A 17,935-nucleotide genomic window follows, 5' to 3' on the forward strand; every position below is an offset into this window, starting at 1 on the left:
CATTACCAGTTCATTTCCAGTTCATTACCAGTGACACAGTGCCAGGGGCTGAGTCAGCCCAAAACTGCTCAGTCCTCTGGGGAATTACAGGGAACACAGGGCAGTGCTTTGCGTGCTCATTAAGGGCACCTTCCATGCACGGGCCACTCCCATCCGGGAAAGGGCAGAAAACCAGCACGAGGGGTCCACGTGGAGGCCTGCAGGAGAGGGCCAGCTCCACAGCCCTCACTGCATACCTGACAGGACAGGGTGCCACACCACTGTTGTTATCCTCCATGAACCTACCTGCTCTGGTACCTGTTCCTAAGACTCTCCTTGAATTTCTTTTCTATGCCATGGAAGTAACAAGGTGTAGGAGTTAGGGTTCACACCTTCGCACAGTCGACATGCCACCCAAGGGGAAGAAGGCTAAAAGCAAAAGTGTGAAGCGCCCACAGGATTCTTCGGATACTCAATCTGATGATGTCATCCAGCGCAGAGTTCCCCGCACACCAGGTAAAATCAGGAGCATTCTGGGAGTCTCTGCCTACCCCAGGGGAAAATCAGACCTATCTCTTGGCAAGAAGGGCAGAAGGGAAGCCCAGGCCCAGCCAGGATCAATGATTCAGATTTCAGGATTCAAATTCCAGATGTCAAGATTCAAGTTTCAGATTACAGTTTCAAATGCTGAATATTGTATTTCAAGTTTCTTAAGCTGTTTGTTGACTTTAGATTTCTCCCTTGATAGTCTCATCCCAGGAGTCCTATCCCAAGCCACCCTCACTTCCAACCTCTCTCCTGGCAAGGACATGATTTTAAAATCACTTTAACGCCGGAAGGCATGTACAAATATACAAATGCTGAGAAAGAGAGACAGAGGAGCAGAGAGACAGAGATAGAGAGCTGAAGCAGGATTTAAATATACTTTTCTTGTCTAGGAGTCAACTAATTTCTTGTATTCGCCCCCCACTTTTTTCAATATAGCAGAGCAGCCCGTGGTGATCGAGATCAGTGATGAGAGTACTTCATCAGATCAAGATGATCAGCAGGCAAGGTAATCTATGCAATGTCTTGTTTGTCTGTCATTGTAAGGGAGTCTCAGAAAACTCAACTCTTCTTTGTAAAATACCACGCAGCATAATACTTATTTCCAGATGAACTGGATTTTCATATACTCATTTAAAAATTATATGTTTTTCATAGGGAATCTGTTCAGAAGACGGCAAAAAAACGTCAAGGTATGGATTTTTTTGTTTTGTTTTGTTTTGTTTTGTTTTGTTTTGTTTTGTTTTTAAGACCCTTGCCATTCACAATGCTGTTTTCAATCATTTAACTTTCATTTGGTCATAAGTGAGTCTCTGACCCACAGGACTCTTTTTGATGTCTCTTTCACATATATTGGATTGCTTTGTGTATGTACAGAGTCTCCTTTATTTTTGTATACAAATCTTTGCTTTTTAAAGTGCTGTTGTGGAAACAGAAATAGTTTTCACTCTGACGAAGTCTGAGTGATTTACACAACAGAAATTGAGTAGGATGTGTGTTCCTGGGTGGACTAGATGAGGCCATCTCCAGTTTTAAACTACTGTCTTCTATATTGATTAGTTTCAGCATGCTCTTTTCATGCTCTGGATGAATTTTGTTTTTCTGGGATTTTGATGTTGTTGTTCCTAGAATCCCAGGGCCTAGGGGAGTCTTTTCATGCAGCCCTCCCTAACTCTGAGTGAGCTATTTAGGAGAAAGTTCCTTTTGTTGTTGTTCTTTTCCCCAGTGAAAAGTGTGTGAGGTGGGATCCTTAACCTAAGCATATGCTTTCCACTTGGTTATTAACTATTAGCTCTTGAGTATCAACTATTAGCTCTGCTTTATGAATTGACCCACATCTTTACAAAGTGACTAGAGTTTGGACACCTCTCTAGAGACAACACTAGTAAGACTCCTCACTGAATTTTGACCCATCTCTAGAGATAATTTTTACAGACAAGTATCTTGGAAAGCTTTTGTCTTCTTGGTGCTGGTAAGGAGCTTAGATTAGGAAGAGTCACAGAAATTGTAAACAGATAGATAAACTGTCTATCATGGCAGGCATTGCTTGATTTGTATGTTATAAACATAGCTATGGCCCATAGTTCCTTGAAATCAATTCAGATGGTGAAATATTATGAATTCCAGCATTTACGGGTAAGCGTGTGTTATGAAGTCAAAGAAAAGAATTTAAATTTTCTTTATTTAATCTGTTTATATGCCAAGCTATTGTTTCTCTCTTATTTTATTTTATTTTATTTTATTTCATTTTATTTTATTTTTAGTAAATCAGTGCCTAGGCATCATAGATCAGAGTGCTTAAAACTACCTTTCATATTGTATATTTAATTGTATGTTTGTAGCAATGTTTAAAATAAAATATACCTGTGTTTTATCAAGTGGGTTCTCACAAAACCTCATCCGACAATTATTGTTTGAAGAGAAGAATATTTACTAAGTGTTTATATTCTTTTATGGTAACTGATTATGAGGGAGAAAATCAAAGTTGTCTTGGATATCTTTATATACATGATATAAAATAATTACCATATTGACTTGGACCTTTCTTTTCTCTACATCAAGTAGTGGAATATATATATATATATATATATATATATATATATATATATATATATGGTATATGTACAGATATATCATTCATATAAATATATATATGTATACATATGTAGGACATTTCATATACTTGTGTATAAATGATATATATATATGTGTATGTATATATATATGTATATATATACATACACATATATATATATATATATATATAATTTTGTTCAATAGAAAGAATGAGGGGAAATGGAAGCGTTTATAAAAATGTCATAAAAGTTTGTACTTTGGAATGATGCCTATTGTATCATATATTAATATTTTTGTGATATTGCTCAGAGAACTTATCTCATGTCAATTTGAATGCATAGGAACAGAGTAACTTCCAGTTTTATCTTCTAATAAAATTTTCTTTCATGGATAGGTGACGTTACAGAGTCACACCTTGCAAAGAAAAAACAGTTTTGTCAAGATGTAGTAACTTCTGTTAAGCGCCTGAGTGAAAAACTTGTCAGCATTTATAAAAGGCAAAAAAGGGAAAGGTAAAGTTGTTGACTTCTTTGAATTACAAAACTTGTGCAATTTCTTACTCTTCATTAGTGCCAATAAAGGCAGATTCAGGATCACTATGCATGGATTTTGAATCTCCCATGAAAACTGCAATTACCTTGACTTTTCTCTGAATAGAAATTTGTATTAGTTTTAGAACCTCGGTTTTGCACAATTGAGATATTCAATGTAGAATACAGCGACTATAGTCAGCTTCTTGCATTTTAGAAAACAACATAACTCTATCACTGTAAAGGTCATTGATGCTCATATTTAGTAATTGGCTGGCTGCATCCATGTCCTGTCAGCGCCAAAGCATTCTGCACAGGACAGCAGACAAAGGCAGCCTATGTAGACACTCTTAATATATCGTAAATATGAGTCTTAAATTTTAGTGACAGTATTACAAATAATTGGAATGAGTGTCCAATTGCTATTGCCATTCTTTTGGGAAAGTCACTGTGAGCCTGGGAGAAGACAAATTCACTGAAGAGTTCTCTTATGGCAGTCCTTGTGGAGGAAGGCATATGTTACCTGCAATACATCCACTTGCTCTATCAGAATCTATGTTATCTAGCAAGAGAAAAACATACGGTTGTAGGTAGAGGTCAAATAAATAATTATGGAAAATTAATATAGCAGTGAATCCTTACTGATCAAGAGGGAATACATGTGACATATCCTCTCTTATTGTAACTTAGGAGTACATAGTTTTATAATGGGGCCACATGACTTCACTTTTCTGTCTCTCATTAGGTTATTTCAACTATTTTTCTTGCCTCTCTTGGTTGTATGAATTGCCAAATAATTTTTATTTGAGAGTGCATAATCTGTCTTACCCTCATAGTATAAGACCATGCTCATTATTATATTTTACAGGACTATGTTCCATTCCAACTATTCTAAGAGCCTCCAGTCTTTGTTTCAACAGTGGGACATGAGTGTGGAAAAAGTTGGGCAAGAAGAAGACAGTTTTATTGTGAGTATCAGGCCTAGCGTTGGAACCAATGTATTATGAGAGTTGGTTAATATTAAACAAGTTCTGCGTGAATACATTGACTGAAATGTCCTAAAACAGCAACCAATAACTGGTTGTCATCTGCCTTCCATCTTTTTCATACTTAATAGATAAAAGATATCTGTCTGGATATTGTGGATGAAGATGTCTAGGGGATGACTTTAGAGGGCCAGCAGGGGTTATGCCAAGATTACCTCTAGAGACAAGGTCAAGGAGAAGAAAGGGCTGCATATGGAAACTTCATCTGTGTACATGTTGAAATGTGCAACATTTAATATTCATTGTATGCTAGACAACAGGAACATATCCTATGTATATTCCTGTGCTGTAGGAATTCACAGATTTTAAGGATTCTCTGTTGACTCAAACATCAAGTACACTTGGAATTTGAACCTTGGTGACACAAAGACTATCTTAGACAAAAAACTGTTGAAAACTATTTATCTTAAATAATGAACATCTTTTACATTGAAAATAACATTTGAAGTAGCAAATTGTGTGCTTCTTCAAAGATAATTTAGGCCTGGTGGTGGTGGTGCATGCCTTTAATCCCAGCACTTGGGAGGCAGAGGAAGAAGGATTTCTGAGTTCGAGGCCAGCCTGGTCTAAAAAGTGAGTTCCAGGACAGCCAGGACTACACAGAGAAACCCTGTCTCGAAAAAAAAAAAAAAAATTAGTTAGGATTGTGAATATTCAATTTTCTTACATTTTTAACTTCTTTCTTTTACATTTTAGAATTCATCCCATCAACATGAGAAGATAATTTATAACACTATGATGGCTCAGAAAGCAACCATAGATCAAGCAAAAGCTATTTCTGATCAATTTCTAAAGGTCTGTTTTTTGTAGCTGCTAAGAAATCATATCTGACTGACACAGACTATAGGGAAAGCAGGAGAGAGGCTGGTTCTTCCAGAGTCTATGGGGGTGGTGGGGGGTGGTGGGGGTGGTAGAGGGAAACTATTAAATTCTTCTTTTCAAGTTTGATCATTTTCTCTTTTGAATGCTTTCCAAGATTAACCGTGGTTACAAAGGGCATATTTAATTTGAAAACTTACCTAGGTTTATGAATCATTTACATCAGGAAATGCAAAATTTGGACTTCACCTCGAGCTAAACACACTGGAGGACTTTGACGTTTAATTTGCTCTGTGATGTCTTTATGGTGAAGGTGATACATAAAGAGTAGAAATCAGTTACTTTTATACATAATTTGTTGTTTTATTCTTCTTGTTTGTATGGGCATTTTCTTGAGTAGAATATAGGCAGGGGCAAAAAACAGATGAGTTTTTCTGTTCTGTTTGTTGCTGGCTTGTTTGAGACTGGGTCCATCTACATAGGCCTGGCTGGCCTTGAATGCACAGCAGTCTGTGTGCCCCTGCCTCCAGAGTACTGGGATTGCTGCTGTGTGCCACCACACTAGGCATATTAGGACCATTTTTATTTCGTAGTGAAGCATGTGAGATTGCTATGGGACTTCCACTATTAGTATTAATCTTGTCAAATGGTGGCTTTATGTTCCAGTTTACAGCAGTTAGAGATGGCTGAGATACCTAACAGAATGCACAAAGAGTGCAGAGAATTGACCTTTAGTGGAAACACAGTTATGCACTTTGGACTAACTATTCTTAGTGGACATGATGTCAAGCTACAGTATTTAGGGGTTTAGTGGTGCTGTGGAGGTCACTTTTGTATACTGTTTTCCTTTTTGCCAATTATATTTAACTATTTACTAATATATGTATAGATACATAGATATAGATATATGTATATAAATATACATGTATACATGTACATATACACATGTGTATATATATGTGTGTATATATGTGTGCGTGCATATATATATATATATATATATATATAAAATGTGTGTGTTTTGTATACGTGTGATTGTGTATTTGTGTATGTGGTGCATACACACAAATACATACATACATATACACACATATGTATGTAATACAAGATTTTGAATTTTCATTGATGCTTCATGTTTAAATATGTTTTTAATTTTCTTCTTTTCCTTGAAAATAGAATCTTCTCCTGTACAGTACATCTGAACCACATTTCCCCCTCTCTCCACTCCTCTTATCTCTGTCCCCACTACCTTCCCTCTCTCCCAGATCCACCCACCTCTACCCTGTTATTCATACACATCCAAAGTGTCACCTTTTAAACTAATCGATGCTGCTTTAATAATGTGGCAGTAATAAAATTCGCTCAAGCACTTGAGTGTTCCCTATACCCAGTCTAGTTGTGTATCGAAAGTTTAAAGTTGGAAAGAATGTAGCTCTACTGAGCCTGAGAACCATTTTCTTAAAGATCTACATAGAATGTTTTCCTGTACCTGTGCTTTCTTGGGTCCACCAGCAGAATTAATACTGACATGATGTCTTCTTAAGAGTTTACACTTAGACCTTTTCCTGGGCATTCACCCAGCTAGCTCATGTAACTTAACCAGACCATCTAGCCTACAGCCAGTCATGTGACTAGCTCTGTATGCTTCTCTGTTCCTGTGTGGTCCCTGTCTGTTCCCTCCACGTCCACTCCAAATTCTCCCACTTCTGCTTTCTTCCCTCATCATCCCTCTCCCTGCCCAGAAGATCCATCTCCTACTTCCTGCCCACCCATTGGCCATCAGTGCTTTATTATAACCAATCAGCAGCTAGACAGCAACTGATGTAATTCAAGATTGGCTTTAGGCAGGTGAGGAAGGGTGAATATTTAGGATATAGAAATCCCAGTTGGTGGGCCATAGAAATGACAATACAACAATCCAGCCAGCACTTGGTTCTCTACAGGTACAGAATTGAAAGTACAGAGACACACCTTCTTCACATACTGTAAAGAAAAAGTTACCCTAACAGTTTCTTGTAAATGTCTCTGTTGAATGTAACCTCTAGATTGGGAACTTATTACTAAACTTCTACAGTGGTTGATTGCTGTTACTCTCTCAAAGTTACTGATAGGGTGGGTCATGTGCTCTATACAGAGGCTATTTCCTCTTCTTCCTTTTATTCCCTCAGCTGCTGGAATACCACTGGACCTTACCACATCTTCCTAGTACTAGAAATTCGTTTCTGAGTTCCCTCTTTCAATCCCACTTTCATTTAAAGGTCCTCACCTCTCATGGTGCTTGTGAAAATGTGCAAATAAAGTATCAGCCTCCCTTCTTAATTCTTATCTGCCAGTGCTCTCCTCAAAAATGTCTCTCTCCTTCAAATCAAAGTTTCTTTGACTCTCTTTGCTTCCATGCCTCCAGTATAGTAGGATCCTTTGAAGCAACCCCCTATTCTGTTTCCCTGCTTTCCCTTTTTTTTTTTTTCAATTCTTGTCTTTATCCAGAGAACGTAGCAAGTTCTCCTTCCAAACCCATTATAGACTTCTTTATACTGTTCTTGTTTATATCCTCTTCCATGTCCTGGGTATATGGCCGAAACTGTACAGTTACATTTCAGTTGTTCCAGGCACACATACCACAGTTAGCAACCCATAGAATACACCTCTTCACTCTTTGGCTCAAAAGAAAAATATATTCAGTGATGTTGTGTGTAACTCAAATGCTCATAAGGGAATGTTTTGACCGTGTCTATAGAATGGAAATAGAAATCACATTACATGTTCTATGGAAATCATATTGCTTGTTCTATCTTTTATCATTAGCCAGTTGCTGGGGCAGGGCAGGAGATACTCTAGTTCATGCTATAGACCTGTAATTTTTCCTGCTTTCTGTTTCCTTTTGATTTCTACTCTTCATTTATCATCTCATGTTCCCAATATAAATATAAACCCTTTACCCCCTTCCTGTGGACTATACTTTACTTGTGTCTACCATGAAACTCTTTTATTAGTTTTTTGTTTGTTTGTTTGTATTTGTTTTAATTCACAGCCCTCCTCCCTCCTCCCTTCCCAATCTCACCCTTACTAGTCACTACCCCTATTGCCTCTCCTTTTCTCCCTAACTCCCAGAGAAGGGGACCCCACCCCCCCTTGTGTACCTCCCTACCCTCATTCATCTACTCCCAGCAGGACTAGGCACATTCTCTCCCAATGGGACCCAACTATGCAGTTCAGGTAGGTTAAAGGGTATCCAATTAGCATGAACAGAGACTGAGAGAGCCCCTTTAGACCTGTCGGTGTATCCACATGAATACTGAGCTGTACATTTGCTACAAATGTGTAGGGGGTCTAGGAACAGCTCCTGTGTGTTCTCTGTTTGGAAGCCCTATCTCTGTGTGTCCCTAAGGTTCCTCGATATTGGACTCTGTATGTCTTCTTCTGGTGTCCTTCTCCCATAAGACTTGCTCAACTTCTCTCCCACTTCTTCATCCAGACTCTCCAGGCGGTGCCTGATGCTTGGCTGGGTGACTCCACGTGTGTTTCTCTCAGCTGCTGAATGAACCCTCTCAGGACACAGTTATTCTAGGTTCCTGCCTGCAGACATAGCAGACTATCATTAATAGTGTTAGGGCTTGGCTTTATCTCATGGAATGAGTTTCAAGTTGGGAATGTTATTGTTTAGTTGTTCCCTCAGTTTCTGCTCCACTGTTATCCCTGCACATCTTGTACTCAGGACAAATTTTGGGCTGAAGATTCTATGGGTAGATGTATGTCCCTCTTCCTCCTTTAGAAATCCTGTCTTGCTACAAGAAGTGGTCATTTCAGTCTCTATAAACCCCTCTATTAGGAATCTACACTACAGGCAACCCTGTAGGCTCCCCTTATCCCCTACTGACCCAGGCCTCTAGGTAGTCAGGAGAGATATCCCCCAGCCCCTGATTTCCATTCTCACTCCCAGGTCTCTCTCACACATGTGCTCCTCACAGCTGATCACCTTGCACCCCCATACCCCTTTCCTTCTCTTGGTCCACTTCAGATGACTATTTAGTTTCCCCCTTGAGTAAGATTCATGCATCCTCCCTGCTCTCTCTTCATTACCCACTTTTGGTCTCTGTGGATTGTGCCATGGCTAGCCTGCACTTTATGGCTAATGTATACTTATAAGTGGGTACACACCATACTTGTCTTTCTATCTAGCGGTTATAGTACTCAGGAAGATATTCTCCATTTCCATCCATTTGCCTACAGAATTCATGATGTCTTTGTTACTAATAGTGGAGTAGCATTGCATTGTGTGGATATGCCAAATGTGATTAATCCATTCTTCATGGGAGGGCCATCTAGTTTGATTCCTGTTCCAGGATATTATGCCTAAAGCTGCTATGTACATATTTGAGGAAGTGTCCCTGTAGTAAAATTGGGCATGTTTTGGGTATATGCCCAGGAGCAGTATAGCTGTGTCTCGAAATAAATGGATTCTCAGTTTTCTGAGAGACCGTCAAACTGATCTCCAAAGTGGTTGTACAATTTTGTACTACCAATACAATGGAGAAGTGTTTTGCCTTGCTCCACATCCTTGCCAACATATGCTATCTCTTGATGTTTGAAAATTTCAGCCATTCTGAGTAAACATTCCTCAATGTTTCATGTCAGGAACTTTTTTAGATTTAATGCTTTCCTTGACTGGTCTATCAGTTTCCTCTATTGTATCGTCCATGGCTGAGAGTTTCTCCTCCATCTCCTGTATTCTGTTGGTGATGCTTGCGTCTGTTGTTCCTGTTCAGGTCCCTAGGTTTTCCATCTCCAGGATTCCCTCAGTTTGTGTCCTCTTTTTGTCTTCTATTTCCCTTTTCAGGATTTGAACACTGTTATTTATTTCCTTCACCTTTTAAATTGTATTTGCTTGTATTCTTTTAAGTGTTTTACTTGTTTCCTCTTAAAGTCCTCCACCTGTTTCATCGTATTTTCCTGCAATTCTTTAAGGGATTCATTTAATTCCTCTTTAAAAGTTTTTATTGTCCTTATAAGATTGGAGCTAAGGCATTTTATTGTGCTTAGGTTGCATCAAGTTAGCAAGGGCTTGCTATAATAGAATATCTGTGCTGTGGAGCTGTCATATAACCCCGTCTATGGCAGAATGTGTTCTTTAGTTGACCTTTGGCCATCAGTTCCTGTTCTGGTAGTTATTGGAAGGAGGTCTAAACTCAATGATCCTGGTGTGACAGGCCTCTTGTGGGTATTCCTGGGCTGAACAATGGTACTCCGGGGGCAGTTCAAGTCTCCTGTCACTTGGATGTACCCCTGGAAACACCTGGGTCAGGGATTGAAGGTGAGGATGTGCAGGTAAAGAGGTGGCCAGACAGTGGAGGTTTGGGAGACAGAAGGCTGCTCAGGGCAGCTTGGCTAGCCCCAGAGGACTCAGCAGACAAGGGGAAATGGTACAGGAATGGAATCTAATCTGTATGGTTTCAGATCAACAGGTCTGATGAAAGTGGGCAGTGGACTTGGGATTCATGGTGCAGCCAGCTTCTGAGGTCAAGGAAGCTCCCACTTAACTCCTTTATTGCACATGGTAATATGCTTAAATGTTACCAATTTTGGCATTCCTAACAAGCATCCACTGACTGAAAATGTGAAAGTTTTGAACGTTATAAGGTTTGAATATGACATAAAAAGTCTTTTCCAATCTTTGGTTTGTTTTAGAATATCCAAGAACTTGAGGAGAAGCACAAACTTCTCGACGCTCTTGAGCAAAACAGATTGGAAAACGAAATGAAAAACCTGAAGAAGAAGCTTGTGGCAGATAATGTAGGTAGTATATACATAATACTGAACATCAGGTGTCTTTTTGATCTTTGGATGACTTCTTTTAAGAGATACTTATAATAATTATTGATATCTCTTTTTCAAAACAGCATCAACAGGACTTGGCAGTTTTAGAATCCTGTCTTCATTCTATGTTCTCCTAGAACAGTGAAGAAGATAAGCTGTGATCGTATGTCATGTGACATACATAAAACATTCCATACACTACCAAATATTATGGTAGAAATTGGCCCATATCATTTGTCATTCTTTTGTTTGGTACACATCCGACTCCATGTCTCTTAAATATCAAGTGAGCTCTGAGCAGTTTGATAGGTTGCAGCCATGACAAGATAGTAAATGTTGAATTATCAGGCCCTTTGGCAGAAACAGAGAAGCACTCTCACTAACCCTAAAAATTAGATTTGGCAGTACAGGGTACCAGTTAACTCACTGGCCTTATAAAAACTCTACTGCAACTTACATTTGTCTTGTAGAAAGCAAAATCCAACTGCTATAACTTACCACAAATTGAAAAGAGAAAATCCCCTGCAGATCTTGGGGCTAGGGTGGGGTTGGGGGGAGCAGGTTTGTGGTATTTGCAGGTAGCTAGTGTTCATGTAATTGGTTTTATGTAGCTGTTTAATGACACTAGTCCTTAGTGTCGATCAATGGCATTTGTTTTATGTATAGTTATGCTTAATTTCTTAACTCAGTATTCCACTTCTGCCCTTTGGTCACATGCTTTGTGGAGTGCTTTGTTTTTCAAGTTACATTATCAGTGAGTGAGCAGAAGTTTCTGTAGTTATGTATTTAACTCATGAATTACTGATTCACTGTCTTGACTTTCCTCTTACATTTTTTTGCATTAAATAACATTCAAACCTTCCGTGTAAACACTTTGTTTAATAAACTTGAAATTGGTTTGTAATCTACTTGAAATATGTCAATTAAATAGTTTATTTGAATACATAATTGAAATTATCAAATTATTTGAAAAAATATATTAGTCCCAGAGGAAGGAAAGGATTGTCTTATCTCTCCATGTGCTTTCCATTTTGATTTTGACCAGTGAGGCATTTTTTTTACTATAAATGCAAAAGCCTTAATCATAAAAATGCATCGGACTTCCTCTGCTATACCCATAAGTGCACATATCTGCAATGACAAGGCCCAACCTGTAAGCAATCCATCTACCCAGTTTCCCCTTCCATTCTGCCCAAATGCTTATAGCCCCTCAGCCTGTTCTATATTCATGTCCTTCTGAAACTGTTTCCATGTATCTTAAAGAACATGTGCTATGAGTGTCTGCTTAATTTACATTAATGTAATGCTCCCAGATTGCATACAACTTTTTTTAAAGGAAAACATTTCAACACTTTTTGATACCTGAAGAATATTTTATGAATATATATGCCTGCTCCTTTTCTTATGCTCTCAGGTATTGATGGACAAATAAGTTTTTGTGCTTTAAGTGCCTCCTGTACCTTAATGAGCATATGCCCTGATGGATTGCTATTTTCACCAGGACTGGACTGAGAATTGGTTAGTTGATTAGTGAAGTATACATGTGGCATATATGTGGAGCTATTTAAGTGAAAGATTGAGAGAGATACAGGAGAATGTCTTGCCCTGACCATGGATCAAAGCATTATAACAGGCTGGGAGCTTGCATGGGGTTTAAGAATATAAAGTGAAAGTGTATGAAAACTTCATTTTTCCTCAACTAAGGTCTATTGCTGAGATCATCACTGGTAGATATCAGATTCCAGCTTCTTCAAACTGTCAATTCAGACACACACTAGCGTCGTCCCAGACAGCCCCAGATTTCCACACTTGGAGTGTGCATACATCATTTTCCTGGCTTTCTTTTTTAAAATATCATTTGTATTTGGGGAGTGTCTTCGTCAGGGTTTCTATTCCCGCACAAACATCATGATGAAGAAGCAAGTTGGGGGTGGCGGGGAAGGGTTTATTCAGCTTACACTTTATCACCAAAGGAGGTGAGGACTAGAACTAAAGCAGGTCAGGAAGCAGGAGCTGATGCAGAGGGCATGGAGGGATGTTACTTACTGGCTTGCTTCCCCTGGCTTGCTCAGCTTGCTTTCTTATAGAACCCAAGACTGCTAGCCCAGAGATGGTTCCATCCACAATGGGGCCTGCCCCCTTGATCACACATTGAGAAAATTCCTTATAGCTTGATCTAATGGAGTTATCTCTCCATGAGTTTTCTCTGTGATAACTCCAGCTTGTTTCAAGTTGACACAAACCAGCAAGTACAAGGAGAGTATAAACAAATACAATAATGTATTTGTGAATGTCAGAGGTCACCTTGTGGGAATTGGTTCTCTCCTTCCACAATGTAGGTTCCGAGGATTTAACATTGTGTGTGTGTGTTTGTGTGGAAATTATTGTATATGGGCTATTCCTGATTCATTCTTATATATATATATATAAAGTGATTTAAATCCGTATATCATTTGAATGATGTCTAGGTAATGGCATACTTTAAGTGTTCTCCTCAGAGGTGAATAGTTACAAAGAAGATTTTATTTGAATAGGAGAAACAAACCTTACTTTCATTTACCCTAATACATTTGTGTAATTCAAGTTACATACAGTACTCATCATATGTATTAATAATGTGTAGGGTCATCCTGTATGTATTTGGTATACTTAAATTTACCCAGACCCAGAGAGGAGCATTATCATTAAATTTAAGAGCAGGGTAATTAATGGGTAGAAAACTTGGGAGGCAGGTCATAGATATGTTTCTGAGTAGGGCATCTCAAGCAGCATGTGTAAATTACTAAAAGAGACTACATGGCTTATCTCAGAAACTTCAGGATATGGAGTTAGAGTTGTGAGCCAACCAGAATGTGGTGTTGGTCATTGTACTTGTGTCCTCTGTAAGACTGGTAGCACTCAGCAGTGTCAAATGGTGAGGTGTCTTTCCAGCCCTAATGCCTGAATTATGATTCTTCTGTTTTTCATCATTTTGCTCTTTACTTTGTATTCACTTCAATGATTGTTTATTTGGAACTAGTAATTTCAGCCTTATTAAATTTGGGCTGTATTGTATTCTAAGCCATGGGGTCTGTTAGAAAAACTTGACTGACCTGGGCAGTTGTGGCATTTGCCTTTAATCCCAGCACTAGGGAGGCAGAGGCAGGTGGATTACTTGAGTTTGAGGTCAGCATGGTCTACAAAGTGAGTTCCAGGACAGCCAGGGCTACAGAAAAAACACTGTCTCGAAAAACAAAAATTCAAAAAACCAAACTGAAATAAAACAAAAATGGCTGATGTAATAGAACTGAGTCTTATGTATGTATTTATTAACACAATTTTGGGGCAATCATAAATCTCTTCGAGCTCTACATCTTCACCTAAAATATGATAAGATGATTTCTAGTATACCTACAAGGCAAGGTTTTTCTAAAGATCATACATAATTTTCAGTAAATGCTGACTTTTATTCCCAGTTTATAAAACAGACCTACAAGTGGAAAACATTTTAAATAATAGTAAAATTAATTATTTTCATTATAGTGCACACACTACTAGTTTTATTCTTTTGCCTAAGAATTTAATGTAGTCATTGTTTTTTTGCTTTGTTTTTTTTTTTTTTTTTTTGTTTGCGTGTGGTTTTTTTTGGGTTTTTTTTTGTTTTTTTTTTTTTGTTTTGAGACAAGATCTCTGTTTAGCTCTGGCTGTCCTGGAACTCACTCTGTCAATCAGGGTGGCCTCAAACTCGGGAATCCACCTGCCTCTTCATCCCAAGTGCTGGGATTAAAGGTTTGTGCTACCACTGCCCAGTAGTAATCGTTTTTAATAGCTGAGTAATACTCCACTATGTAAATGTACCACATTTCTGTATCCATTCCTCTGTTGAAGGACATCTGGGTTTATTCCAGCTTCTGTCTGTTATAAATAAGGCTGCTATGAACATATTAGAGCATGTGTCCTTATTACCCATCCTTAGAGGATCTTCTGGGTATATGCCCATGAGTGGTATAGCTGGATCTTCTGGTAGTACTACGTCCAAATTTCTGAGAAACCACCAGACAGATTTGCAGAATTATAAGAGCTTGAATTCCCACCAATAGTTGAGAAGTGTTCCTCTTTCTCCAAAATCTCTCCAGCATATGTTTTCAGTTAAGATTGTGATCTCTGCTATTCTGACTGGTGTGAGGTGGAATCTCAGGGTCATTTTGATTTGTATTTCCCTGATGACTAGGATGTTGAACATCACTTTAGGTGCTTCTTGGCGATTTGATATTCCTCAGTTGAGAATTCTCTGTTTAGTTCTATACCCATTTTTTAATAGGATTATTTGGTTCTCTGGTGTATAACTTCTTGAGTTCTTTGTATATATTGGATATTCTCCCTATGTCAGATGTAGGGTTGGTTGGTAAAGATCTTTCCCCAATTTGTTGGTTGCCTTTTTGTCCTATTGACAGTGCCCTTAGCCTTATAGAAACTTTGAAATTTTATGAGGTCCTATTTTCTATTTTTTATCTTAGAGAATAAGCCATTGGTGCTTAGTTCAGGAAAATTTCCCCTGTGTCCATATGCTCGAGGCTCTTCCCCACTTTCTCTTCTATTAGTTACAGCGTATCTGGTTTTATGTGGAGGTATTTGATCAACTTGGACTTGAGCATTGTACAAGGAGATAAGGATGGATCAATTCACACTCTTCTGCATGCTGACCACCAGTTGAACCAGCACCATTTGATGAAAATACTGTCTTTTTTCCACTGCGTTTTAGACCCTTTGTCAAAGAGCAAGTGACCATAGGTGTGTGAGTTCATTTCTGGGTCTTCTGTTCTATTCCATTGATCTACCTGCCTGTCTCTGTACCAATACTATATAGCTTTTGTTGTTGTTGTTGTTGTTGTTTATCACTAATTTTGTGTAATACATCTTGAGGCCAGGCATGATGATTCCCCACCCCCATAAATTCTTTTGTTGTTGAGAATAGTATTTGCTATCCTGAGATTTTTGTTATTCTAAATGAATTTGCAAATTGCTCTTTCTAACTCTGAAGAATTGAGTTGGAATTTTGATGGGGATTGCACTGATTCTATAGACAGCTTTTGGCAATATGGTCATTTTTACTATATTAATCCTGCCAATCCATGAGCATGGGAGTTCTTTCCATCTGAGATGTTCGATTAGTTTCTTCAGAGACTTGAAGTTCTTGTCATACAGATCTTTCACTTGCTTGGTTTGAGTCACACCAAGGTATCATAATATTTGTAACTATCTTGAAGGGTGTCATTTTCCTAATTTCTTTCTAAGCTTGTTTATTCTATGAGTAGAGGAAGGCTACTGATTAATTTGAGTTAATTTTATATCCTGCAACTTTGCTGAAGTTACCATGTTTAGGAGTTCTGCGGTGACATTTTTGGGGTCACTTTAATATACTAACATATCATCTGAAAATAGTGATATTTTGACTTCTTCCTTTCCAATTTCTACCCTTTGACCTCCTTTGTTGTCTAGTTGCTCTATCTAGGTTTCCAAGTAGGGAGAACGTGGGTAGCCTTGTCTAGTCCCTGATTTTAGTGGGATTGCTTCAAGTTTCTCTTCATTTAGTTTGATGTTAGCTACTTGTTTGGTTTATATTGCTTTTGCTATGTTTAAGTATGGGCCTTGAATTCCTGATCTTTCTAAGACCTTTATCATGAGTGGGTGTTTGATTTTGTCAAATGCTTTCTCAGCATCTAACAAGATGATCATGTGGGTTTTGTCTTTGAGTTTGTTTATAGAATGGATTACTTTGATAGATTTCCATATATTGAACCATCCCTCCATCCCTGGAAGGAAGCCTATTTGATCGTGATGAATGATTGTTTTAGTGTGTTCTAGAATTCAGTTTGTGAGAATTTTATTGAGTATTTTTACATTGATATTCGTAATAGAAATTGATCTGAAGTTCTCTTTCTTTGTTGGGTCTTTGTATAGTTTAGGTATAATCATAATTGTGGCTTCTTGGAATGAATTGGGTAATATTCCTTTTGTTTCTATTTTATGGAATAGTTTGAAGAGTATTGTTATTAGGTCTCATTTGAAGGTCTGATAGAATTCTGCACTAAAGCCATCTGGTCCTGGGCATTTTGTGCTTGTAAGACTTTTTTAAAAAATATTTTTTATTATTGCGTATTTTCCTCAATTACATTTAGAATGCTATCCCAAAAGTCCCCCATACCCTCCCCCCTACTTCCCTACCCACCCATTCCCATTTTTTGGCCCTGGCATCCCCTGTACTGGGACATATAAAGTTTGCACCACCCATGGGCCTCTCTTTCCACTGATGGCCGACTAGGCCATCTTTTGATACATATGCAGCTAGAGTCAAGAGCTCTGGGGTACTGGTTAGTTCATAATGTTTTTGCAACTACAGGGTTGCAGATCTCTTTAGCTCCTTGGATACTTTCTCTAGCTCCTCCATTGGGGGCCTTGTGCTCCATCCAATAGCTGACTGTGAGCATCTACTTATGTGTTTGCTAGGCCCCGGCCTAGACTCACAAGAGTCAGCTATATCAGGGTCCTATCAGCAAAATCTTGCTAGTGTATGCAATGGTGTCATGGTTTGGAGGCTAATTATGGGATGGATCTCTGGATATGGCAGTCTCTAGATGGTCCATTCTTTTGTCTCAGCTCCAAACTTTGTCTCTGTAACTCCTTCCATGGGTGATTATTTCCAATTCTAAGAAGGAACTTCACATAAAACCAGAGACACTGAAACTTATAGAGGAGAAAGTGGGGAAAAGCCTTGAAGATATGGGCACAGGGGAAAAATTCCTCAATAGAACAGCAATGGCTTGTGCTGTAAGATCAAGAGTTGACAAATGGGACCTCATGAAACTGCAAAGCTTCTGTAAGGCAAAAGACACCGTCAATAAGACAAAAAGACCACCAACAGGTTGGGAAAGGATATTTAGCTATCCTAAATCAGATAGGGGACTAATATTTAATATATATAAAGAACTCAAGAAGGTGGACTCCAGAAAATCAAATAACCCCATTAAAAAATGGGGCTCAGAGCTAAACAAAGAATTCTCACCTGAGGAATACCGAATGGCTGAGAAGCACCTGAAAAAATGCTCAGCATCCTTAATCATCAGAGAAATGCAAATCAAAACAACC

The 17,935-nt window shown here is 38.5% G+C and overlaps 1 protein-coding gene across 1 annotated transcript; it reads left to right on the top strand.

Annotated features, from left to right (window-relative positions):
• Positions 1-386: 386 nt before the first annotated feature.
• Gm14692 (predicted gene 14692) lies at positions 387-10,947 on the top strand. The gene is made up of 8 exons (NM_001163195.1): positions 387-495; positions 964-1,033; positions 1,183-1,217; positions 2,996-3,113; positions 4,000-4,099; positions 4,874-4,972; positions 10,682-10,786; positions 10,894-10,947. The coding sequence occupies exons 1-8, from the start codon at positions 387-389 to the stop codon at positions 10,945-10,947; spliced, it is 690 nt and encodes a 229-aa protein (NP_001156667.1).
• Positions 10,948-17,935: the final 6,988 nt, after the last annotated feature.

This window comes from Mus musculus, chromosome X, assembly GCF_000001635.26.
Source record: "Mus musculus strain C57BL/6J chromosome X, GRCm38.p6 C57BL/6J".
Classification (NCBI taxonomy): domain Eukaryota; kingdom Metazoa; phylum Chordata; class Mammalia; order Rodentia; family Muridae; genus Mus; species Mus musculus.